We start from the raw sequence: 25,269 nt of genomic DNA, 5'->3' as shown, positions 1-25,269 counted from the left end.
CATGAGAAAGTTTATTCATTACAAATTCAAAATAAAGCCTATGGGAGTGAAGGCTAGCCCAATTTCAGGACCCAAGATTATATTAATTGTTCCAGTTAGTCTTGCTATTCAAAAACAATCATTTAAAATATTTAAAAAGACGACACTGACAAATACAATGAGACTATTCTACTTAATGCTGCTTCAATTTTTTCAGATTCTAGACCCTTGAAGGCATTCAGCGGAGGTATAACTGCTGTAGGAAGCTTTTTGCTGCTCCCCTCCCTACATACAGTATTTAGAAACCTGCTTCTCTTGATCATCTTTCAGAAGCCCTTACAAGGGCCACAGACCACAGGTTGAAAGCCATGGCACAGAGCACTTGAAGCATTAAACCAACATGGGTTCCATCTGACAGGATGCTTCCTCCCCCAGTACAACTCCTAATGTTATTCTGAGATATGCCAAGTAGGCCAGTTTACCAAATACATAGCCATAAAGCAATTCCTGTGGCACATAATTTGCAAGAAGCATTTAAAATAAGAAATGCTACAGAAAAGACAGCAATTTAAGTGAACAGTGTCAGAAATACCAGAATTAGAGATGACGCCTTAACTGCTGGTCAGGACAACTGTCCTGTTGGCTTCCAAAGCTCCTATAGGAGCATCAAGGTTTTCTTACTGATGATCAAGACACACATTTAGTACACTTCAGAGAAGAGTGTTAGGAGAGAAGGATTCAATTCATTTAACATTGGCATTACATGTCTTTGCTTTGAAAATGGCCAGGAATAAAAGACAAGAGACTACTAAAACTTCATTGCATAGAGGTAGACAAAAACACTGTTTAAACTCACGATTAATAAATTCTTGGTAAATGGTCTACAAGACAGCTCTTCACAACCAAAGGGTAATTAGATCATTTCGCTCTAGAAGTTTAAGCCATTACTAAAGAATACCTGGATGTGCTAGAAGTCCTTTTGTATTGTTTTGGCAGAAAGCAAAGATTTTTTTCCCCCCCAATCCAGTCTAGGGACTGGTACGTATTATGGACAAAACTTTAATCATCCATATCTCTGTATATATGGAGTATGAATGAATAAAAGCAGAAAACTGGAAACTAATACAGACTTTGGAAAAACACTTGCTGGTTTAAGAGTGAGCTATTGAAACTTTAAGTCAATACCATCATTGCAAAACAGTCCTTTTGAAGCACCTTCCCAGCAAAGAGAACACGGAAGTTAATTGAGGGCTTTGTGCATTTGCTATCACAGAAGTTTGCTGAAGGACAAAAGTGAGTGGCAGAAACATTACTGTCCCTTGGCTGCCTTCAGCTGCGTGGGGCTACCCTTTGCCAGAGGTTACTCTCTGCCCTCCACTTCAGATCTGTCAGAGAAGCTGCTATTTTGAAATGAGACGGGAGATTAAAGAGAGAGTCAGGAAGGCTCACAAGCAATTTCTCTGGCAGGCCCTGGAGAGGAGACAGGTGAAGATCCTCATTCTCCTCTGCCCCTCAAAGGGAAAGCAGCAGGCTGGCAATCTCCCTGCTCTGTCTAGATCCAGAAGAGAATTTCTGCTCATAGACACGAATATGAAGAAGTTGCTCCACCAGGTTTAAGTACACTTTTTCCCCTCTTAACACAGAGGGCTTTAGACATGAAAATGCATATGCAACAAGGAGCCTAAGGCATTTATATAGAGAGTATTTCTCTGAAAGTTTTCAGTCAATGCTCATTAATAAGACTCAAACTAATTCTATAATTCCTGAGGCTAGTATCAGTTTGTAAGAGGGTTTAAGAAATGCACTCATTTTCCTGTCCCTCCAATATAGTTCAGGTCAACCTGTAATGAGTTGTAACATCACTTAAAAACAAAAACAATCAGAATAGCCATGACGAACCAAGATAAAAAATAACCCAAAGCAACTGCAGATTCAACATAGCAAACACTTATTACTGAGGGTATGTTTGACATTAGTGATTCAGGGAAAGAATCCTTACAAACAACGCATAGCCAGCCTGGTTTTAGTATAGGTCTGCTTTTATTTCCATATTCAGCTCATCGAGGGAGAGATCCTTTCCCAATCTGAAAGGAGGAGGATATAGCCCACTGTAGTGCTGCTTCAGCACACTAAAACACATCATACGAAAAATGGTTCTGCTGACTTTTCCCCCCCAAAAATTAACACCTGTCCATGCACTTGGGACATAAAAAGAGTCCTGAAACAGAAACATTGTGTGTGTGTGTAAGACAGAGGTGCACGGATGAAACTCACTCACTGGCAATAGTGGAAAACTGCCAGTTGGTAAGCACTGCACAGGAGTCAGGAAGTAAATACTGGTAGTAGTGGATTTAAAAAGAAAAACAATTCATAAAAAAAATTTTTTTTAAAAGCAGCGCCTTTCCAATATCCCACTGCAGCAGGCAGCAAGATTTAAAGGCACTACAATGTGTCAAAATGGTGAAAACCTGGTGCATCCACCCTTCCAGAGTGCGAGAATATGGATTAAAAATTCCAAAGTTGATGTAGGCTTTCTGAAAATGAATGAACCTCTTTTCAGCACAAGATATGGTGGTGCTGCAGAAAAGGAAAAGAGATGAGTCAGTTACTGTGCTTTATACAAACAGCTCAACCTTACCACAGATGCTAGCTGGTGAAAAGTTACAAGCATGCGTTATACTTGTTCTTAAACTGATGCTTACTTAAATCCAAACAGTAGGCAGCTTTTCTTCCTCTTCCCTCCATATAAGACCTCCCAGGTATGGGACATGGTAAACCAGGATAGCTAGATGCAAATGTATTAAATACTCTAAGGCTATTAAGTTTTTGGACATGTACAAGAGGTGCACTGTTTGTATTTTACTTCAACTCCATTAGATATCTGGAGCCTAAGAGCTGTAGGGTGACTCACAGCTGCAGAAGGTATGCTTCCAGTCTCCCCTTCCTCTTCCCTAAGTGAAGTCTTAGACTCTGTGACAGAACAGGAATGCAGTCCAGGTTTTAAGTCCTATGTAAGTGCCTTTGCTATCAAACAATCTTTTCCCTCCTGAATACAGCAATTTCAAGCTTCCTAAGAGAACATTTCCTACATCAGCTGCTGAAACTAGCCTCTGTTTTTGACATATAAATATACAGTATGAATACACAAATTGGGAAAAGCATTGGATTAAACAAACAAAAAATTCAACAACAAGCAGTGACAGTCAATACGTGATAATCTGCTGCTACCTGAATTCTAACCAATGTTTCTAGAAAGTGATAGCAGAACTCATGTGGATATTTAAAAATCTACTCAAAGTTAAATCAGTCCACAGTCAACTTCCTATATGGTCTTTACTACAGTATTTAAACTGTCCAGTCTTGAACCAACACGAAATCTTTCCAAAAGGCAAAATTTCTATCTGATACTAATTATAAAAGTTTTTCCTGCTACTGACAGAGCTTTGAGAGTTTGGAAAGCACTGTGTTTAAAAGCTGATCCTGGCTCTGTCATGGGTTTGATCGCTCTAGCGAGACAGGATAGAGACAGCATTCTGCTCAGCACAGCTCAAATCTAACAGTCTGAGATTGTTTTTAGAGAAGCTTTTGTTTGCCCCCTCTAGCCACAGAGTAGCATAAAATAGTCAGAAGTTAACACATTCACTTGTGCACTAAACAGGTCTAACTTTCTGAAGCAGACTACTGAACGTATAGAAATTTTTCTCCATTGAGAGGTAAGCTATCTTACCACAGTTTTATTAGATTACTCTGGTTCTGCAATGGTAATAATTTCTTCATTGATAAAAAACTCAACGGTCTCCTCCTCCCAGTCATCAACATTGCTGTCCAGTTCATCTGTGTCCACTCCTGGGAGGGAGAAAGCATTAATACTGAATGCCTTGAACAAGGCAACCAGGGAAGGTTTTGAGGCACTTACGTACGTTCTTTAAAACTACAGGGAAATTATAGGTATTTGGTGCGTTGAATCAGAACAAGGACATGCCAAATTCATTACATCCAAAAGCCAAACAAGGCATCTCTCACTATAAGGTTTTGAGGATTTTTTTTGGTTAAACGCAACCCCCAAACCTCTTTACAGTCTTATCCCAAGGTCAAGACAATGCTTAGTCTGGGGAAGGGCGGGGGGTGGGTGGGGGGAATGACACAACACAGGTACTAAAAATTTTGGTAGCCAGCACTGAGTTTTCTCCTGTGCAAAATCCAAATTTGCTGAGACTCAAGAGAAAAAGGACAGTGAACAGTCCTGAGAGAATAAGAAACTAGTTTTTGTCAGGAAATGGAGGGAGAGAAAAAGCGAATGGATTCCCAAAACAGAGCAGTTATTTGGTAACAAGTAGTAGTTATTTAGTAACAAGTCTTTACAAGTGCTGCGTGTGGCTTACCTCCTCGAAGCTCTAAACGCTCATTCCTCTGTTCCATGTACAACTCCTGTGCCATCTTTCGGTACTTTCTGAACTCTTCCATCATTGTACGTCTCCTTTCCACCAGTTCCTACAGAGGCAGGAAAATGTAGTTAATAAATCCCCTCAATAAATCAAATCCACATGGGATACATTTGTTAACAAGCCAAACTTTTTTCTCATGAACATACCTTCTACCAACATTCTTCCCCCCAACACAAAAGAGATCTTTCTCCTACGTAATCAAAAAGCTGTTCTGGTGAGGTTTTAGTTAAAAGTGGCTAATACAGCAAGTCACTAAAACCCTATAAATTTTAGCACCTTTGCTTAATGAGGTATCACCAGTGCCTCTCCAGATTCATTACTGTTTAAGCTGAGAATTCAGCAACATCTCTGTCTGAATTTCCTGTTAGAACTAGCTCTAAACAATGGGATTCAAGTAAGCATAGATGTTTTGTTATTCAAGATAAGAAATTTAACTCACATACGATCACTACAAAATAACAAGGTATAAGTTACAAAATTTTCATCTACGTTATTAGATTCCAAAAGTGTCTTGCCTTTGAAGCTTTGGACTGGCTCAGACGATCCTTCTGTTCAAAAATCTTGGAGTATTTCTTCAGGTCCTTCTTAATTTGCTGTAAAACAGGGAATTTTATTTCAACTAGGATAGGAGATCAGCAACCACAACCACCATATTCCTTAAGAGTGACTTTTGGTAGGCTTAGGAAGGCTCAGCATTTTTGCAAAACATCTCTCTTCCAGGCAGCTCTCCTTCACTATAATTTTATTTGCAATTTCTGGCTTGTAACTATAGATAATGTAAATGCTTCTGTAAACATGCAACTAGTGGAGTCTGGATAGCTAAGTTCGATTCTGTTCTTCTTTATAACTTTTCACTGGACCCTAACAGTAAGCACAACTGGTCACCATTTCTATTCTGAACTTACAGAACTTAATATCTACAGTCATCCCCAGAAGTGAGGTCCCATATGGCAATATTGCAGTTTTTCCACAAATCCAGGGAGAAAGGCAATTCCATAACTTGGTAACAGTTCAGATCTCATACTCCTGAGGAAGAAATAAGCCGTGTATGCCACATTGTCAGTGGAAGCAGTCAGTGGAATACACTACCTTTATCTGATCCTCACTGAGCAGAGTAGGTGGTCGGGGTCTCCAAAGAAGCTGACAAAACCTGTCTTTATTGTTTTTCTGAAGCAGACGGCCTTGGAAGGTCCATAACCAATATGCATTGTCCACCTGAAAGAGCAGTGAGCCATCTTAGTCAAGATAAGCTATAACTTAACACTCTGGACCTTACTCCATGTCTTTTAAGGTCTATTATATAAAATCAGCATTATTAGTCAAATGAACAATGGTATTCTTGTTAGTGCCTTCTCTGCAGAAGTCCAGTTCCTCAAAAAAAAAAAAATCAGAGTTCAGATGTTCCACAACAGCTTTGCAAGAAGTTATCTTCTGGAGGATCACAACAATTTGAAACTTAGCAACTCCTTTATCATATCCTAAAGTCTAAGGCTCTATACTTGTACAGGAAAGGGTTAAACTGCAGTGGCTAGAACCATGTGATAGTAGTAAGACAGGCACAGTGTATCTTGCTGTTCCATATGGACCAATTCAGAAAAAGGACACTCAGTTCAGATTCATGAACTGCCCTTCCTGCCCTATTTTGGATAACCAACAAAGCTAATGGCTCAAAGGTAAATGCTTAGAGATTAATTGATAAAACTGTGGTGCACGTTATGACATACGAAGAGTGACAGGTGTCAAATTTCTCTTCCTAATCAAAAGACCTTTTCAATACCTCTGTAAGAACGGTGGGGAAAAAAAAAGAAAGTGTTAGTACCTTATGACTCCACCAAGACACAGAAGTCACAATGTATCTGCCCGTAGGATCCCATTCCACATCTGAAGCTGTATAGTGTTCAGCAATATTCATCATGGTGCAGTCAGATGTATCAACAAATGCTAAGGCACCATTCATGCTGCAAAGACAAAACAAGACAGGTTGTTTCACATACTAGTATAGCCCGATTTTTAAAGGCATTCCACAAGCTGCATCTTTACAACTCCTCACTACAAGGATAATTCTTTAGAACAACCAATAAACAGGCTAATACCCCAAATGTGTTTCTGTGGCTTTAAAACAATGTGATGAACGAAGAAACATAAGAATGACACATTATACATCTTTGTTTCTATGTTCAGTGACCCTTATCTATTTTGTTTCTATTCTTAAAGTCATAATGAAGCCAGGCGATAGCTAAGGTACAGCCATGTTTCAACAACCATATGCTTAGACATATTTAAGTAGTGAAAACAAGATCAAAAACAAAAATAGATTTCTAAAATGAGCAGCAGGGCTTTTCAGAAAACACGGAAGTGAAAATACTACTCAACTGATTAAATAAAACCTTTTTCACTTGGTCTGATGTTAATTTTTTTTTTTGATAACTCTGACAATACATCAATTTTGTCTTATGAAGTATTGCCCAGATAAGGCTATGACAACTGCAGAAACACAAAAGAGCGGCCATGTGTGGCACAAGCTGGATTTGTCCAAAGTCAATATTTAACTTAGAAAGTAAACAACTGAAGAGTGTTTCTAAATATCCACTATTTTGTTGAAAAATTCATTCCTTGATTGATGTAGCAGAAACAGCAAGTAAAAGTTACAGAAAACTAAGCTACATCATGAAATTGCATCTCTTGCTTTCCTTTGCTTTTGCAAAGTGATAGCAGTATGTACATAACACAACTGGGACAGCTTACAAGCAATTAAAACCCTTGTAAGCCTCACCAAGATCAAGTACCTATTAGAATCCAACTGACAAATTACAATAGGTTAAAGTTAGACTCTTCAGAGAGTCCTTAATATAAGCAGACATTCAACAACAACAACAAAAAAGAATTGGTATGCAAGATTTTTTGTCCATTTCAAAGTTATGAAAGTTTGTGTTAAGAACATTCATGGAGATACTATATACTTCTTGATGAGATATTCCAGTCTTTTTTTCCTGTTTTAAAATGAATGTGCTGTTCAGTAACCTGTGAAATACCCACCTTCTGAGGCCAGCCAATACTACAAACTGTCCTTGAGGACTCCAGAATATCGTGTTTGCCTGCTGTTTGTCAAATGTTTCTGGAAGGAAACAATACAAATGTAGAAGGAAGTCTCAATCCAATGCCATCAACTAGTTCATAAGCAGTTAACTCCACCCATTGCTCAAAAGATATTTCTGAACTCTGCAAGTCAGTCCTAACAAGATTAGCTCTACACTTCTAAAGACAAAACCCAGTAGTATCAGAACGTGCAAAGCTAGCAGAAAAAGAAGAGGAGGAAGATCAGAAGACCACACCACCTGACTTGGACATAAATTACATCCAAAGTGAGTTGATTAAGTCTGTACTATTGCCTTGCATGGACTTCCCAAAGGCCACAAAATTATTCTGGCTAATAAACCTTTTATTCCCAGATCTTGGACCGAGTTCAAGCGAAAACACAGTTTAGATGTCACCAGAAACTCAGATTTCTAGAACAGAGTGTTAGGCATACACCTAATGTCACACTATTTACCGCAAAACTACAACTGTGAGTCTATTGCCCAGGCTATTGCCATGCAAAATGCTTAATATCTGCACCTTTCACCAGGTTTTTAGTCACGTACTTATCAGTTCTATTTTCCCATTGTTTTTAACATGGTAAAAGGAAACTGAAATTCGTGGAGTTTCTCCATGCAACACAGCAAACTTGCTTCCATTTGGTTCCCAGGCAAAGGCTATGATGCTTTCTGTAACAAAAGTAAAGAGGAGTCAAAATTCAGTCAAAAGACAACACAGAGCTTTGATTTCAAGCAGTTGCCAAAGAAAACCAAGATGCTGAAGACAGGAACCATCAGTTACAAACTCTGCTATAAAGACTACCTCGTAAAACAAAGGTTGATGAAGCAAACGCAGGACTTTTTATAGTAAGTGTTTCATAGTCACAAGCATTGGCTCCAAATTCTTTCATCTGCTACAGAATATGCTCGGATAAGCAAGTAAATTAATCTTCAGCCTTAGCATTTTTATTAATAAGATACTTTCAGTTCTGCCACTTTTTAAATCAACTACAAGCATGAATAGCAACTAAAGCTTGATGTCTCAGATTTTACACAAGAAGTCCTGCAACACAAATACTAAAATTCTCATCAAAAAGAGTTGGCTTCCTAATTATCATTAACAACTGTCAGGTGTTGGTGGGAGTTCCTAAGAAAGGTGCAAATGTCTACAACAAAAGGTTGCCTAAAACACTGTTAAAGATCAAAAGTAAGGAAATACTTGGCATTACCTTTCATTTCTACCACATCCACTGGCACCTGTTTCTCTCTCATTCGGAATATCTCAAAGTTGGTCACTACCCCCTGTGAAGGCCAAGATCAACTCATTAATCAGTCTAGAAGCAGTACAGTAAACAATTTCAATCACTAGGAATAGAAGGATGACTAAACAATTGGCCTGACAGTACTTGTAATGAGAGTCAAAGACTTGAGATTTATTTCCTAGAGGAAAGCAGCTACATTCAGTATGCTTCATTTCGGTTTTCATTACCTAACACATTCTAAATTCTTGTTCTGATAAAGAATAACATGAGTTCTTCACAAAAATTTGTTCCTTTTCAGACTGTTAAGAAATATAATTAATCCAGATAAACATATGGTAAGTTATGCAGCATGACCTATGGATTCAACAACTGCAAAACTGAGTAGAAAGAGAGGTGAGGGGGTCTAGACTTCATCCATTTTAAAAACAAGTCCAAGATGCCAGTAAACTCAAAGCAAATCTTGGATGCAAACATTATGTGGATGTGGCACTTCACATACTATACTTCAAATTCCAACAGAAAAAAATAGCTTTAACATCATGTAATTTACACTCTTCTGTCTATATTAAAAGACAGTAATGTAAGAGAATTAGGTGTCAGCATGAGACAAAAACAAGTTTTATGAACAGAACCAGAATCCACACACCTGTGTACCTTTGGGAGTCCTGTCTACCTTCACACACAGGTAATCCCCATTCTTCTGCCAGTGTAGTTTACAATCTACGACATTGAACAAATTCCGCACACGAATTTCTTGTCTAGAAGGCAGCTGCATCAAAGTCACTCTGGCTGGGATGTCTTTGTCCTCAGGCACCCAAAAAGCAATTATGTTACCACCTGGAGACCATGAAAAGTCTCTACACAAAAAAAAGTTAGAAATATTCCGTTTTAATTTTTAGTTAGAAACCATTTTCAATAGCAGAAACCATTTTCAATATTGTAACTGAACGTTAAAGTGATTCAACTCAACTGCAGACAAATACCAACTCTCAATAATAAAGGTAAATACAGACAAACAGTTGGGAACACTAATAAACTGGTACATATCATAACAAAACCCACTTTTAAACTACCATTTAAACTTGCTATAGGGCCAATGCTATCAAACCAACAGATTTCATTAAAGAAGGTAGGATTCCTTTATCAAGTAATCCCAACAGGTCTAAGAAACAGACTCATTAAATTGATGAGCAAAAAAAATCGCCTATTAAATTACACTGGAAACAATACTCTTGCACCCACATACACTTAATTTTCTTGCTGCCTTAAAGAAAGGTACATCAAACACAGTTTCAGGAATCATAGTGTCTATTGTGTAGATACGCATAAAACAAGCTAGTTCCATGTCAGCAGGCAGTATACAGTACACTGTTTTAAGCCAACAGGCAAATCCTAACAGGTATTCCCTAACAAACTGCATTCCAGTTTGTTTTGTACACAAGGAACAGGACTTCCAAGCTAGGCCCCTAGATTAAACAGTACTACAAAGAGTATTTCAAAGCACACAAGTTGCCACCTGTGGACATCAGCAAAAGGACAATTTTTCTTTCCTTTTTGACAGTTTGTCTAATCTGACCACTTCAAGATATTAGGCCATTTACTCTACTTAACTGTCTAAGGATCCCTCTTCTAATACAGTCCCAGATATCTAAAGACTACAACTAAAGAGAAGCAATATCTTTACAAAGGAATATACTCACCTTATCCCAGTGATTTTCAAGCTTTTTTTGTCCAACAAACCCATAGACTAAAAACAAAAAAAAAAATTAGGAATTTTCAAATTAGCAATACATTCTTATATGGCCCTCATACACAGCCCTCTGCCCTCATTATTAGAATCCATACAAGGTAGGAAACTAAATTTAGAGTATTAGGAAATCATTTATCCCATATTTTTGCATTATGAATATAGATATAACACAATTAAATAAAAAAAAAAAAGGATTTTGTACTTTTTTTTTTTTTTTTTTGAGTACAGCAGCCTGCATTAGAAAGAAAAGCAAAACAGATTAGATTAGGATGAAATTTGTAATGTCTTCTGGGCATTTTGGCGTTCATCTGCTATTAAGAATTGGAAAGTGTCACATAACTGATGCTATTGACTCTTATCAAGTAGTATATTGAGCTCTCTAGGTCTTCTAGAAGCACAGCGTGAAGTCTACTCTCAGGTTCAGCTTCAGTTTTTTCACCCAGGAAAGAAAAAGACGAGGAAATAGATCTCTCATCTTTTAAGCCTAACTCTTGTAAAGTTTATTATTAAAATGTATCAGTTAAAATACCATGGGAAAGGTTGACCTTCTAATGCAGTAAGTGTTGGAGGGGAAAGAAAAAAAAGAAAACAAAAAAAAACTTACAGGTGTTTCGTAGATGCTGAGTGTATCTGAAGTCATTCGAGCAAAGAATTTACCATCATGACTCCATCTAAGCAAATAAAAAAAAAGAGAAAAGAATATTAGATAGGTAACTGCCTTCTTATTAAACAGAAAGTCTAAGACAACTTGCTCTATATAGTCTGTCCTCTACTGCTGTTACTCAACCTACTTAAAAATAGGCCAGTGAGCTGAGTTTTCACAGTGGAATCCTCGCTTCTTTTGCCCAGTCAGAATATCCCAGATGATAATAGCCTGAGGGTCATCCTGCGTGTCCATCAACGGGCTGAAGGTCACCAAGTACCTACAAAAGAAATAATTAGTTTCATGGTTGAAACTAACATGTTTGCGCAAGCAGGTTTTTATCCAAATAATATTCAAACCCAATGCACTTTCAAACAGCACTTTCTCCAATGGGGTCCTTTGGAGAGGAGGGAAAAAATAAGAATAGAGGGGGAGAAGGCTTACAAGACACAGTATTTCCCCCAAATCCTTCTAACTGAAGAGGTTCTAGATTTCTGTGTGAGTCTTTAAAGCAATGGGAAGTCACCAAATACAGTGTTACTTACTATGGACTTTTGCCACGAAAACATTATTGTTTTAGAACCAAATATACATCCATTGACCTTTGCTAACCTGAACTATAGGTATGCTAGGCTTTTCTCCATTTAGAAATAAATAATATCTCTTCACTACAATAAAATATAAAACCAAATCACTCCCAAGTATCTGTTGTTTGAAAGCTAACAAAACAAGATGCATCTGACTGATCATGTCCAATTCTGACCTTCTGTATAGAGCTGTCTAATGTGAAAGAAAACTCAAGGAATTTGTTTAGTACTACAGACATAGAAAATGCTACTCAATTAAAATTTTTCAAAGAACTAGAAAATCTAACACAACAGACATCACATCTGAATTAAGTTTGTTTTTTTTTTTTCCCCTGGGATAATGTCTTCGAAGGACTTGTCACTCAGTTCTGTCAAACAATTGTTCCAGATTATTTTCTTCAAATATTTTTCCTGAAGTCAAAAAAAATTTGGGCAGCATGTCACTCATTCAAAAAAAGATTTATACATGAAAAGTAGCACTTCCAAAGGTAAAGGAAACCGAAGACCCCATACACATGAGATTTGAAAGCACAGCAACCCAAACATACGCGCTTCATGATTTCGATCCCAAATCCCAAACGAATGTCATACCCCATACCTTTCACAAGGCGAGAAGTCAATAAGCTGTACTCCCTGGTGACTAAACCTTTGAATCTGCTTGAACTTCTCTCCACCCCAAAGTGCGATGCCTCTCTGGTGGAACGTAGCCAAGTAGGTACCTTTCGGGGACCAACGTACATAGGTTTCTGTCCACCGCTGGGGGAAGAAAAAAAAAAGTATACGCAAAGGTTTAGTTTCATGCTGGATTCCTACAGGAAAAGAAAAATTCATGTGTGGCTTGAAGCATCACACCTTGTGAATCCATTTACTAAATGCATTATTTCAGAATTAATGAAAGCTTGCACTAAAGAGTGGGGTTTAGTTTCATGCACATAATACACACTACTTACTCTTCAGGTTCAAAACTGCCAATTGAAGCTTTTTCAATTTACTGATCACCAAAAATGTTTTCTGGGAATAGTGATGTCCTTTGTACAGTAATAAACAGTTAAACCCAGTGAAAATAGGCTTGGCTTTCAGTCCTGGTAAGGACATATCCTTCTCAGAAATTAGAAGCATTCTAAATTTCTGAACAAAGATACAGCTCCTGACCTTCACCTAAGGTGGAAGGGTATTAGCAATATAGACCTGGCGCAATGACCATGGTGATGAACAAGATTACTCACCACGCCAGAGTCAGGTTTTTTCCTATGCTGATGCAGAATGGTTATATGGGAAAGAAAGAGTTCCTGGGTACCAACAGACAGTTCTCAGGAAGTCAACTCCCTGCAGCAAACAGGTACACTAACTGTCCCCTTTATATGCGAATACCAAACCAGCTATTCCATTCCTCTTCAGCACCTCTACAGTCAGCAGAAAGGCAAAAAGCAATTAGAAGCAGCATACTTAAGAGCAGTTAAGCATATATTCAGCACTGAGAAATAGTACTCTTCAAACTCTGACTCTGAGTTTTCAAATCTTTCTGAATCACCTATAATATACAGAGAGGGAAACTATCAGGCCTCATGGACAGCTAAAAGACAAGTTAACCCCATATTCCTTCAAAAGCACAATTTTTTTCTACGTAAGCAGCTAAGTCTAATTCTAAAGGATGCAATCTCACTCCTTTTTAGAGGAAGAAGAGAGAAAGACATCATTTTAACAATAGAAAAAAGGATTTCATTTTTTTAAACTGAAAAAGGTGAAGTATTATAATTATTATAGAACTACTGAAGGAGACTGACAGTGTATCTGCAATGCACAGCACTTCCAGGACACTCACTGCTCTGTCCTCAATTTGAACAGGTTCCTTGATATCATTCCAGAAAATGGAGGTTCGGTCTCCTGACTCAAAGATCACACTGTATTGATCCCTACAGTCTGGGTCTTCCAACCAGTAGCGCAGATTCCCCTACAAGCAACAGAAGCAAAAAGATCATTAGTGAGTCAAAGGCTAAGATGACAAGTTCCCCAAATTAATATCCACCCAGCAGGTGGAAGCCTGTCTTATACAGAGCATGTAACTTTGGAGTCTTACCACTGTGAAGAAGTTTCGAAAGATGAAATTAAATGATACAGACCACTGGTTACTGGACACTAAGAGAACAGATCATAAAGGTGGACCAATTTTTTGATGCTACTCAACACTTCTTGACCAAGAAAACTTAGGGGGTTTTTTGTTTTTTTTCCTAAACTATTCCTTTCTTCACAGGACATTTTACAAAGCTGGTGTAACAATCACAGAAGTTTGCCTTGAGCATTTAAAATTATATAAGACACTTTCAGAATTCCATTTTCAAATGGCTTGTGTCAAATTCTTCTTTACTCTAAGTTTTACCCTCTGTGGAACTACTAAGCAGAACCACTAAGTTCCTCCTGTCACTTCATGACAGTGAAAACAGAGGAACAGGACCATGTGATCACTGCTGCTACTTAAATCAACACCATTAATATATCTGGTTTCTATTTTCATATGAATAACACAGCAATGAAGTGATCATTTCGTATTATGCCAAAATACCCTTTCCACTTTTTCAAAAAAACAAAAAACAAAAAACCTCAACCAACAAAAAACACCTTACCAAATCCTTAAATGGCTGTTTCTCAGGGATTTCCCATTCATCACTGATTGTCATGTACCTGCAAGAGCAATTTGATTGGTTACACTTGATGCAGATACTCCTGATTAGAATCACTCCCAAAAACTATAAAGATGCATGATAGCTGCACTCACTTATCAAAGTCTGTGAAAAGGTTGACTCTGAAAGTGTGCTGCTTATCCAGTTTGTATCCATCTGCATTCTTCACAGCATCCACCGCATGAGATGGAGACATGTACTCCAGAAAGATGTACCTGCAGCAAAGGAATATGAAAGTGTATTCAGTGTTGACTATATAACAGGTTCATACTAAAAAAGAAACAATTGGAGTGAACTCTGAATTCAGTACACAACATCTATAAAATAACTTCTTGTCCCTAAGTAGTTAAAGTCAAAACCAATTAGTTTTCACTTTGACCATATGCACATATATGCTTCTTAGCTGAATGGGCAAGATCCAAATGAAATTGATTTCCTTTCTGTAAATGGGCTAGAATAAGCGGTGAATGCAAATTCACACAACACAGAACTGCAATGACAGCTAGTATCGGGCAAGTATGCAGCTCTTCCCAGCTGAATAACAGATCGTGTCTAGAAATTGAAAATCTTGCTGTAGTTGCTCATTCACAGACATCTCAAAACACAGCTCTTATTTTTTCAGAGAAGTGGAACATAATTCAGCTTCATCCCTGCCACTAGTACAACCTAATTTACAACCTAGCAGAGCTAAAATTTACAATATATTGAAGACAGCTTCAGACATCGCTTCAAAATGTTTTTTTCCAAAGCATCAGAAATATATTTTTCAAAACTAACTAAAGCATCCTGAACAGAGAGTGTTTCCAGCAGGAGTTATCATGACTTACCCCTTTGTCTTCCCATCTGCTTCTGGATAAAATTCATTGATAATTTTCCCAAACTTGGAAAATATTTTGTGGATGACATTCTTCAGTTTCTCGAGTCGATCTGGTCCAACTTGGGGAACATTATCCACCACTATTACTGAGTCAATTCCATCTGCTTCCTGCGGCTGATCTTTCAGTACATCACCAAGCAATTCTGCAAAGAAAAGGTACACAAGAAACTAAGACACCAGTCTACATCATGAAAGAGGAAGACAGAAGGATGAGAAAAATAGTAACAACAAGAAAAGACGACGACTTCAAATTTAAGGAACATGCTTTAAGAATCCTGGTAACAAATGAATACTCTGCTCTATCAGAGAAATAGCTGAAGTGAATACAGAACACTCCAACAAAGACCACATTCTCCAAAACACATGCACTTTCTCCTTCAAGTTTTAGCACGCAGCAGTGATCTAATAGTACTTCCTTGCCGAAAGGCATGATTTCTTAGTTTCTTGACAAGAGTTAACTGATTGAAGTTTGAAGTCTTTCATAAAGATATACCTTACATTAAGGACATCAACAGTCATACTATTAGCTTGTTTCAGGAGCTGGAACTGACTCTTGAAGTCCTCAGAACTGCTGATAGAGCAGACAACTATAAGACATACTATACAAACTCTGACTATTAGACATACCCAAATTATAACCTGATGACTCTGATAAAAAGAAGTGTAACATGTACCTCCCTCTCATATTACAAGAGTTGTAGCATAATTTAAAACTATTTTCTGTACTGGAAGCTCTGCATGTCTTAGCATCATCATAATTATGGTTGAGAAGTCAAGCTCCACCTCAACCTTTAATTAAACAAGAAAGTGAAGCTATTTTAAGTAAAGACGCTTAAAGCCATATTAAGCATGCAGCAAATGAATATAAGCACACACCTTTACATACTCTGGATATTCTTAAATCATACTAACCCCCCTTTCCTAAACCATCCAATAAATTTAGAGAGTACTTGTTGGTACAATAGGTTGTTCAGTCCCTGCACTGTAAGTTTCAAGTTTCTTTCTACTCTGAAGGGATTGCTTGAAGAACAGAATCTTACTACAACAGAGTTGAGGTTTTACAAACACAGAACTGAGAACATTCAGAAACACTGTAACTCAGCACTTGCAGCTCGCATACTGCACTGGGATTTTAAAAAAAACCTGGAAAACGTACACAGTTCATCTGTAGGTTGCGCACAAAATTAGAAGTGGCAACAACAACACTATTAGTCTTATGCTGTAGAATTCTAGACATACCTTCTGTAGAGTTCGGGATATCTAACTTTACTTTATTCCTCAAGTTAATTCTATTAGATTACTCTGTATCCACTAGCTGAACCCCACTGGTAATGTATGAACTGGAACATTTCTCAAACTAACATTGTCCAGCTATGGAGCTGTACTGATCTGTAGGGCTAACAAACAAAAATCACTTTAAGGGATCAAGCTAGTATCACTAAGCACAAAGGTACCCCCATAGTCTGCCAAATATCTTTAACCCAAAGTTACTTTTAAACCTTTTCAGGAGAAAATCCCACACTACCCCTAGCTATCCTATTCAAACATGTACATTTTAATCCTTGTCTAGATTATGGGTCTTTTTTACGATCTAGTTGGTAATGTCCCTGCAATTTACAATTAACATTATTGACTTATCATGTTCTAAAGATAAGCATCAGCTACAAACAGCAGAATATTTCTGTTTTACTGATATTTTTAGTTTTGTGTATTTAAATGGCCCAGAACTGACACTCTGCTGACAAAAAAATCCAAGTGTGCTGAAATGCAGGCAAAAGGACAGAAAGTTTCACACATGCCATGTAAATAGACCAAATATAGGTGACCATACATGTGTATCTGCAGTAAGTTTATATGACAACCACTATAAAATTCAAGACTAGAAAGAAAATAAGTGTGCCACTATACTTCTGAAATGCAATATAAAGACGAAACTTGAAGAGTCAGACTATAGACCATATTCACAGCCCAGCAAAAAGACCAAATACATGTAGAAACATTTCAAATATGAGAACAAATGATAAAGAGTGTTAGATGTATTGATATTTTGAAGATATTTTTACCAGGCTTTTGCTGTGTTTGGATTTCTAAGTTATTCTGCCTAGAAGCAGAAACAGAATAACGGAACAGTGCTGGAAAATGTCTAGCAGTGGAAAAAAAATGTTTACTCTGAATTTCAACCTAATGAAAACCCATATCTTCTATAGTTTAAACTCAAACAGGTTATTGCATGTGAAGCTTTCTACTGATTTGGACAATATGCTTCACAGAAGTTTATACATAAACAGATGCTAGCACCACAAAGATTCTGTAGGACTCAAAATATTACCCTTTGTAATACTTGTTACTCAAAAGCCCGTGTTTATGTATAAACCACAAATAAAAAGCTGAACAATGTTAACTTGTATAATAAAACCATAGATTCAGAAATTGTGAAAACTTACTATTAATAGTAGCAACTAAAAAAAGTCGAAGAGGTTAAAGGACTGATCTTCCATGTTACTACATTTTACTTACTCTGCACACTTTAGATTATAGCCACAAACTTCTCCCATTTGCACTGGCATATGAGAAACAGGAGAAGTTTTATGAACAGAAATCAGTTTTAGGATTTGGAAAGAGTCAACTACTTATCTCACAAGTCTAATATACATTTTATCCATTTTTGAAACAAGTTCAAAGAAGTTACTATTAACTAGCTCTTCAAGATTGGCTAAGATCTCATTTACACTGCAGAATAAGGCAAACATTCAGTGAACAGTGCACAACGTAAAGATCAGTGAAGAGCAGGATGGCTTGCTAGAAGTGAATTTTAAGGAACAAGTTAGAATACAGTCTTTAGTGGAGTAGCAGACTGAAAACAGGAAAAGAAAAACTCAAGCATAGGAAAAGCTCATAAAGAAACAGAGTTAAGAACAGATATTCTGATAGCACAAAACCATACAGATCACTGAAGATGATCAAAAATCTTGACGGGAAGCTAAAAGCACTAGTCCCAATAAACATGTTCACATATGATAACAACTTCAGGAGCACTATTTGGAACAAACAGGTAAGCAAAGAAGTAGAAGGAAAAATGTATTTAGGCTCCATTAGTCATTTTTTTCATAACCACTTCCCAGAAAAGACTTTGTAGGCTTGTAGATCAACCAGGTAATACATATTTAGATTCTTGTGCAAATACACACAATACACCTGTATTGAATGAGAACTGTAACAGATGAAAGACAAATATCTACGCTGCACCACACTTCTGCCTTAAGTTCCCAATTGCGAACAAAGGAATCTTCAAAGAGTTTTGAAGAATAAATCTTCAAAGAGCTGGTCTAGCCAGCTCTTATTCCACCAGAAAAGAAGGGTGTGGTGGGTACACAGCTATCTTCAGCTGCCAGTTTTAAGGATCATTACTATCATCTGAACTGTGGTGCCACCATCATTCTGGAAAAAAGTAAAAAAAGTAACGTATCTGAGATGGTCCAATCCTAAAGCTGCTTTAGTGCAAGTATTCCTGAAAAATGTGATATTATCATAAGCATTATAATAGCCCTGGCTCAGTGACACTGATGGACTGCCTTTCTCCTTGGGGAGTTATCAGAGTAAGAGGAAAGGAAGAAGACAGCTCAAGAAGTAACATGCACATGTGGAAAAGCCAAACCAGCAGTTTCAAACACTGTAATTTGGTCACCAATATGGTGTTGTTCATATAGCTGAAAAGTTAATCAGATTCATCCTTAATAACAGAAAGGGTGAGGATGGGAAATCTGCCTTGTTTTGTAAAAAAGACAGAAATGAACATAATCATCCCAAATGTAGACAAAGCATATCAAGCAAACACTTGACTGGACAAAAAGAATCCAGTCATATTCCTGCAGACAATTTTGCCAAAGTGGCTTTAAGAAATGCACAAGTGAGAAGAGATATACAAACTACTGAATTCAGAGAAAAAAAAAAAAGCTTTCTCAACCTATGATACTTTCCTGATCTTCCATTAAACTAAACAGAGGAACACTAAGAGGCACATACATCACCTACGCTTCACTGCCAGTCGAAACGACCAGCTTATGAACAAACTACCAAATGCTGTAAGAAACATCTTTCCAGGTCAGACATAACTATTACAAGAGGCCCATGACAGCCCATATGTCAGAACAAGTATTGGTAAAATAGACAAATACTTCTGCTCTTCAAGAAGCGAGACAGTTTATCAAGAAAGGCTCATCTGGAAGAAATAAAGATATTACAGTTTTAACTCCCTTATGTCAAAATTAGTTATCCTTGTAATTATTTTTGTAACCACACAGTGATTCAGTCATTTTAAGAGTTAATATACAATCATTTCAAAGAGCTTCAGTTTGAACTTTCAAACAAACATCGGAACTAATTTTTTGTATTTTCTTGCCACAAAGTACCTATGACAACTCTTACTGAGCAGTCACTCTTCTCAAACCCGCACTGTTCACCTACAGAGCTCCTTCTGGAGGTGTTGAAAAACAAAGAAGTCTAGTTCATTAATATCTGATCAACAGATTTAGAAATTGTTTGCACAATTCAGTTTAACTAGTGGAGGCAAACAGAATGCACGCAGTTTGATGATTCTACTTTGCCAGGACAGCCCACAGATTGATACTCCAATTCTAACGGTAAATTTAAGAACAACAGCGATTAAGCAGCATGGCAAGGCGCACGGATATACAAGAAGAAATTGCACTTCAGAAGCGTTGCTACAGCGGAGACGTCGCGGCTGGCACAACCGCTGCGGGCAGCACGGCACCGCCGCGGAAGGCAGGCCGCCGTGGGCGCACCAGCTGCCGGGCTCCGGCCGCAGTCGCTCCCGTACAACGAGCTCCTTGGGCAGGACGCGGTCACCAGGCCCCCCCGGGCGCTCGCTGCGTTTGTCCCGGGGCTGCCGGAGCGGCGCAGCACCGGCCAGGCCCGGGCACGCAGGGGCCGTGCCCTCCCCAGCGCTGCCCTCGGCCGGGCCGCCTCGGCGGCTCCCCGCGCTCCGGCTGGGGCCTCGGCGCCTCCGCTCCTCCGTCCCCCGCGCCGCCGGCCCGCCAGGCCCGGCCGCCCTCCCGCCCGGCCTCCGCCGGCTCCCGCCGCACCTTCGTCGCTGATGTCGTCCACGAAGTCCTCGGGGTCGCTGAAGGAGAGCTCGTCCTCGGGCTCGGCGGGGGCGGCGGGCGCCGCCTCCTCCTCCTCTCCCTCCCCCTCCTCGGCCGCGGCGCTGGACTCGGCCGGCGGCTCGGCCTCGGCCGGCGGCTCGGGCCCGGCCTCGGCGTCGGCCTCGGCTGCCGGCTCGGCCTCGGCCTCGGGCCCGGCCGGCGGCTCGGCCTCGGCCTCAGGCTCGGCTTCGGGCGCGGCCTCCGCCTTCTCGGGGCTCTGGCGGCCGGACGGCGGCTGCGGCTCCGGCTCGGGCTGCTCGGCGACGGCGGCCTCCTCGGCGGCGGGCGGCGGCGGCGGCTCGGGGGGCCCCGGCGGCGCCTCAGACTCGCCCGCTTCCTGCTCCTCTCCCTGCTCCTCTTGCTGCTGCTCCGGCTGCGGCTCTGCCGGCGGCGCGGGGGGCCCGCCCGGCTGCTCGGGCTCCTCGCCGGGCCCCTTGGCCTGGGGCGCGGCGGCGGCCGCCGGGCTCTCCTCGGTGTCCTGCATGGGCGGGGGGGGGGGGTCGCTGCTGGGCCGCCGCCGGCCGCGCGCTCCCAGCTCGAGCGCGACGGGCGAAAGGAGCGGGGGAGGGGCAGGGAGGCGCCTACCGCCGGGCCATGTGCGCGCGGCCCAGCGGGCACCGCGCGGCAGCGCCGACCAACGGGCGGGGGGGGCACCCTCCGCCGCCTCAGCCCCCGCGCGGCGCCTCCCTCTTTCCACGCCGCTCGGGGCGGGGAGGGAGGAGACGGTCACTGTTTTTCTCGCCTCCCGCTGCTCGCGGAGTCAGCGGCGACCTCCGCTTCTTCTCCGCTCACAACGGTTACGGCTTCCCCCGTTTCGTTCCTCGCGGTGGTTGAGTCCAACATGGCGGCTCCTCCCAGCCTCCCGAGGTGGGGTTCGGATGAACCATTTTTGGGAAATTGGAAAGAGGGAGGCACCGTGACGTTTAACTGCACCGACGGCAAATGAGGCCTTCCTGCGTTTTGGATACCTCGGCGTGTCTCCCTGGTGAACGGTAGGGGGGACATGACAGGGCAGCACACTGAAACCCGTCCAAGCCTCCCCCCCCACAAACGCTCCGCCATGGGCTCGCCCGAAGGCGCTACCAAGCTTATGGGAGAGGGGGAGGCGCGCGGTGCCGAGCCGACACCCGCGCGCTTGTGCTCAGGCGCGGGTAGAGCACGGTGGGGGGGGCGCCTTCCCCCCCCCCTCGAGCGGCGGCGGCGCGCGCCATGGTACGGCCCGGCGGCGGCCGCCACATCAGCCCCGCGCGCGCCGCCGCGCAACTCCCCCTGGTGGCGGCGCCCGCGCCGGGCCGCGCCGGGGGGCGCCATGGCGGGGCCGCGACGGGGGCCGTGGCGCAGCAGCAGCAGCAGCGGCGCTGCCTGCCGGCTCTTGAGAGGCTGATGCAAATACATGTAAAGTATCACTTTTTCAGCACGGGAGCCAATATGGTGACATCCAAAGCGGCATACAGAAAGGCTGCAAAGGCAGAACCTGGAATTTGCTTTGGATACCGTTTTGAGGTTAAAATAACGTTTTTAGAGGAAGCGGATCAGAACAGTTCTTGAGCAGCGCATCCGCTTCAGCTTCCAAGGTGAACTCTGGCGCACTACACGCTGGTTTTAGCCAAGTGCTTTCAAACAAATTATCAAAACATACAGACTAAGAACTGCATAAAAAAATCATTAAAAGAGCAAAACAGCTACTGTGGTTAGCACAATATGTTTAGACCCTATCTCATATTGCAGGGTTTTTTCAGCTTTAGATAAAATCTTGAGAAAAGAAATTTTTAATTTGTAATTTTGTAATTTTATCAGCCAGTCACAAGGTGTCACCCTAACTCCATTCAAATTCAGTGGGCTGAGCTGATCTTGTCAGTGCTGTATTTACACTACGGGCAATGCTTATGAATGGAAACGAAGACTGGCGCTTTGTGCACTGATTTTTTTTTTTTCACATTATATCATGGCAGTTGACCAAACTCTGACTTCCTGGTTTGCAGCCGCATTGACACATGCAAATGTAAAGAACAAAGCCAAATTACCTCTCCTGCCATCGCAAGCATATATTTTTCCCAAGGTGAGGACATGCTGCGGTTCAATCCACAGTCCCAGCTGTGTCCTCAAGATCCCATGGCTCTTCCAAGACCATGTATTTGGTCTCTGGCCTATGTTTCACCACTCTCACAATAGTCTGTATTGTTGGAATAGACAATTTCTGCATATTACCTTTCTTCCTGTTTGCAAGCTAACTACTACTTTTACGATCGCTTTGGTTAAACACTGGATCTAAAGGCTGGATCCTTCTTTCCTGCCTTTGAATAGTCTGCTGTTTGCACTTTTCCTTACTTTACAGAAACTTTTAATTTATCTTTTCTTTCTTCCTTCCTTCCTTCCCCTCCTCCCCCCTTTCCTTTCTTCTATTGAAATTTCCCCCCTGACCCTGTGCTGCTATCTCTCACTGCTATTCTTTGTCTTCCAGTCCTTACTCAGCAATCTCAGGGTGAGTAGAACAACTTCTACAACCAGAGATTTTGGGTAGCTGCAGCTGCAACCCATTCCTGGGAATATTCCACATACAAAACTCCTAGTAAAATCAACGAGAAGTTCAGAGAAAGAAGTTCAGCGGGAATGGCTTCTTGTAACACGTCTCAAACCAGAAATGCCTCATACATTTTGCTGAGTACATGTGATCTCAGAATAGTGGAACTGAAAGCACTGATTCCTAAACTGAATTCTGAAAGAGTAAGCAAGCTCCAGTTTTTACGCTTTATATGAAATTTTATCTAATACTGATAGGATGTGCATAGAATGACCCTTTGAAAGATTGGGGCCTCAGGTAATCATGTGCTTTCATACTCATTACATTTGTGACCCTGAATCTACTGATACCTGCCCTTTCTTTTTTCTTTCTCTAGTGATTGCCGTTTCTTTATGCTACAGGTTTTTCAAAAGCTTTTGCTGCATTCACACACAAAAAAGGAAGAGTTAAATAGCTTATGTCAAACACAATCTTTTGGGCCCTATTCAAAAATTATTTCTGCAATTGAATTATTTCTTTCACAGTATTTCAAGATTTCTCCCATGAACTGCAAAAACAATCCTCAGTGAAGAATGTCTTATTTATACCAAATAAATAATTATGCTTATTAGCTTAAGTGCAGACCAATCAAAGATCTATAGCTAAATGAGAACGTGTTGATTCCTCCATTCATTTTCTCTAAAAATGCTATATAGGCGAAAAATTGTGTAGCGCTTAGTTTTCAGAAATGCTGAGCATGCAAAACTCTCCACTCGGCTGCTGTATAAACATAGTTTGAAGGGCCTCTCAGCTTAAATAATACCATGCCTTTTTAATTTTATAAACAGCTTTAGTCTGCACCCACGCTTGTGGGGATCTCTGTCGAAATAGCGGCTGAGGCAAGAGGTAGAAAGAAAAAGGAGAATTACTCGGTCATTCAGATCTTTGTAGAAGGATGAAAAGTTTTAAGGGAAAATACTATGATCATAATTACTCAGACCTAAAAATTCTCACTTTATAATTTCTGTGTTTTAGTTCTCTATGTGTAGAAGGAGGATAATTACATATCTTCCAAAGATTAATGCATATAAGGAGCATTAATTAGTGAATGTGTGTCCAATACTTTGGATATTAAAAACATAAAGTAGTATTATGGATTGGTAACATTTTAATTTGGAGATTCAGAGTCTATATATATTTTTGTGCGTCTTGCTTGCTTGATGGTGTTTTCAGGAAAACCACTGTGCAAAACATATGCCTTATATTTTACTTGTGTCAAACATATCATTCCAGACTAATAAAGTATAAGAAGTGAAAAAAATATTGGCAATAAAATGAGAGTAATTCATGTCTGAAATTCTTATTTTATGCAGTTTTAGAAAATATATTTGCATTCCGTATGTTTATATTTCTATGCTTTACTGTATAGGACAATATTTGTTTCTACTTTGTTTATCTTTATTAGTGCATTCTTTCTGGGGCATAGTATAAAATGTTACAATGGCTTTTCTTTTGGAAAATTATTGGTATCAGCTTTGACTTATCCACAATGATACTTCATAAAAATCTATGCGCATCTAAAATATTAAAAATGATGAGTAGAGGAAACATCCTCATTGCATGACCAGATGGCAGCAAAAATTAAATGCCATGGAAAAAGGCAACTCTATGAAAGAAAGTATACTAAAAGGTTTTCTTGGAGTATCTCATCCATCTTGAAATATGAAATACAGTCCTCCCCCAAATCAATCGCCATGTGACTGAAAGGTCTGTCTAATTACTACTGCCTAGCATTTATTTCCTTTTCACAGCACATAATGAAATCTGCCTGGAAGTTCACATTCCCAACAGCCATTCCTGAATGACAAAGTGGTCCTTTCCAATTTTTGGCTAAAATTTTATTTGATTTTGGAATAGAGCTTATATCAAGCCCATGAGCTGATCACTTCTGAGTTTTTCTATGCTTTAAGATGTCTGAAAGATTTATTATTAATCTTGAAGTGGTTTAGCAGTGCTTTGAGCAATCCAGTCAACAGCAGGGAAAGGTTATTACCCCTTCAAGTGTTTGAGCTGCTATTGTGAGAAAGCGAACAGAATCCCAGTAACCTCGAGGCCCCAGAACTGAAGTATGTTTAAGTGTTTCTCCTAATCAGGGACATTATGGTGAAGTGCCGTCATAGCGCAAGAGTACCTCAGTGTGACACAATCTCTGGCCATGACCTCACGCCGCAGAAGGACAAGGCCAGGGATACTCCCGTGCTGGTGGGGACCGGAGTACCACGGCATTGGTGGGGGCTGAAGTACCACCGTGT

At 40.4% G+C, this 25,269-nt stretch overlaps 1 protein-coding gene across 1 annotated transcript; it reads right to left on the bottom strand.

Annotated features, from left to right (window-relative positions):
- Window positions 1-2,000: 2,000 nt before the first annotated feature.
- EIF3B (eukaryotic translation initiation factor 3 subunit B) lies at window positions 2,001-20,941 on the bottom strand. The gene is made up of 19 exons (XM_067306084.1): window positions 20,398-20,941; window positions 15,246-15,438; window positions 14,514-14,633; window positions 14,362-14,419; window positions 13,563-13,691; window positions 12,339-12,496; window positions 11,302-11,433; window positions 11,115-11,181; window positions 10,461-10,507; window positions 9,407-9,617; window positions 8,728-8,800; window positions 8,066-8,188; window positions 7,461-7,539; window positions 6,244-6,382; window positions 5,514-5,639; window positions 4,940-5,017; window positions 4,362-4,470; window positions 3,707-3,825; window positions 2,001-2,556 (listed from the first exon to the last, which is right to left on the bottom strand). The coding sequence occupies exons 1-18, from the start codon at window positions 20,939-20,941 to the stop codon at window positions 3,722-3,724; spliced, it is 2,490 nt and encodes an 829-aa protein (XP_067162185.1). The 3' UTR covers window positions 2,001-2,556; window positions 3,707-3,721.
- Between the last annotated feature and the right edge of the window lie 4,328 nt (window positions 20,942-25,269).

Source organism: Apteryx mantelli, chromosome 16, assembly GCF_036417845.1.
Source record: "Apteryx mantelli isolate bAptMan1 chromosome 16, bAptMan1.hap1, whole genome shotgun sequence".
Taxonomy (NCBI): domain Eukaryota; kingdom Metazoa; phylum Chordata; class Aves; order Apterygiformes; family Apterygidae; genus Apteryx; species Apteryx mantelli.
This window is presented reverse-complemented; position numbering and strand designations above follow the sequence as displayed.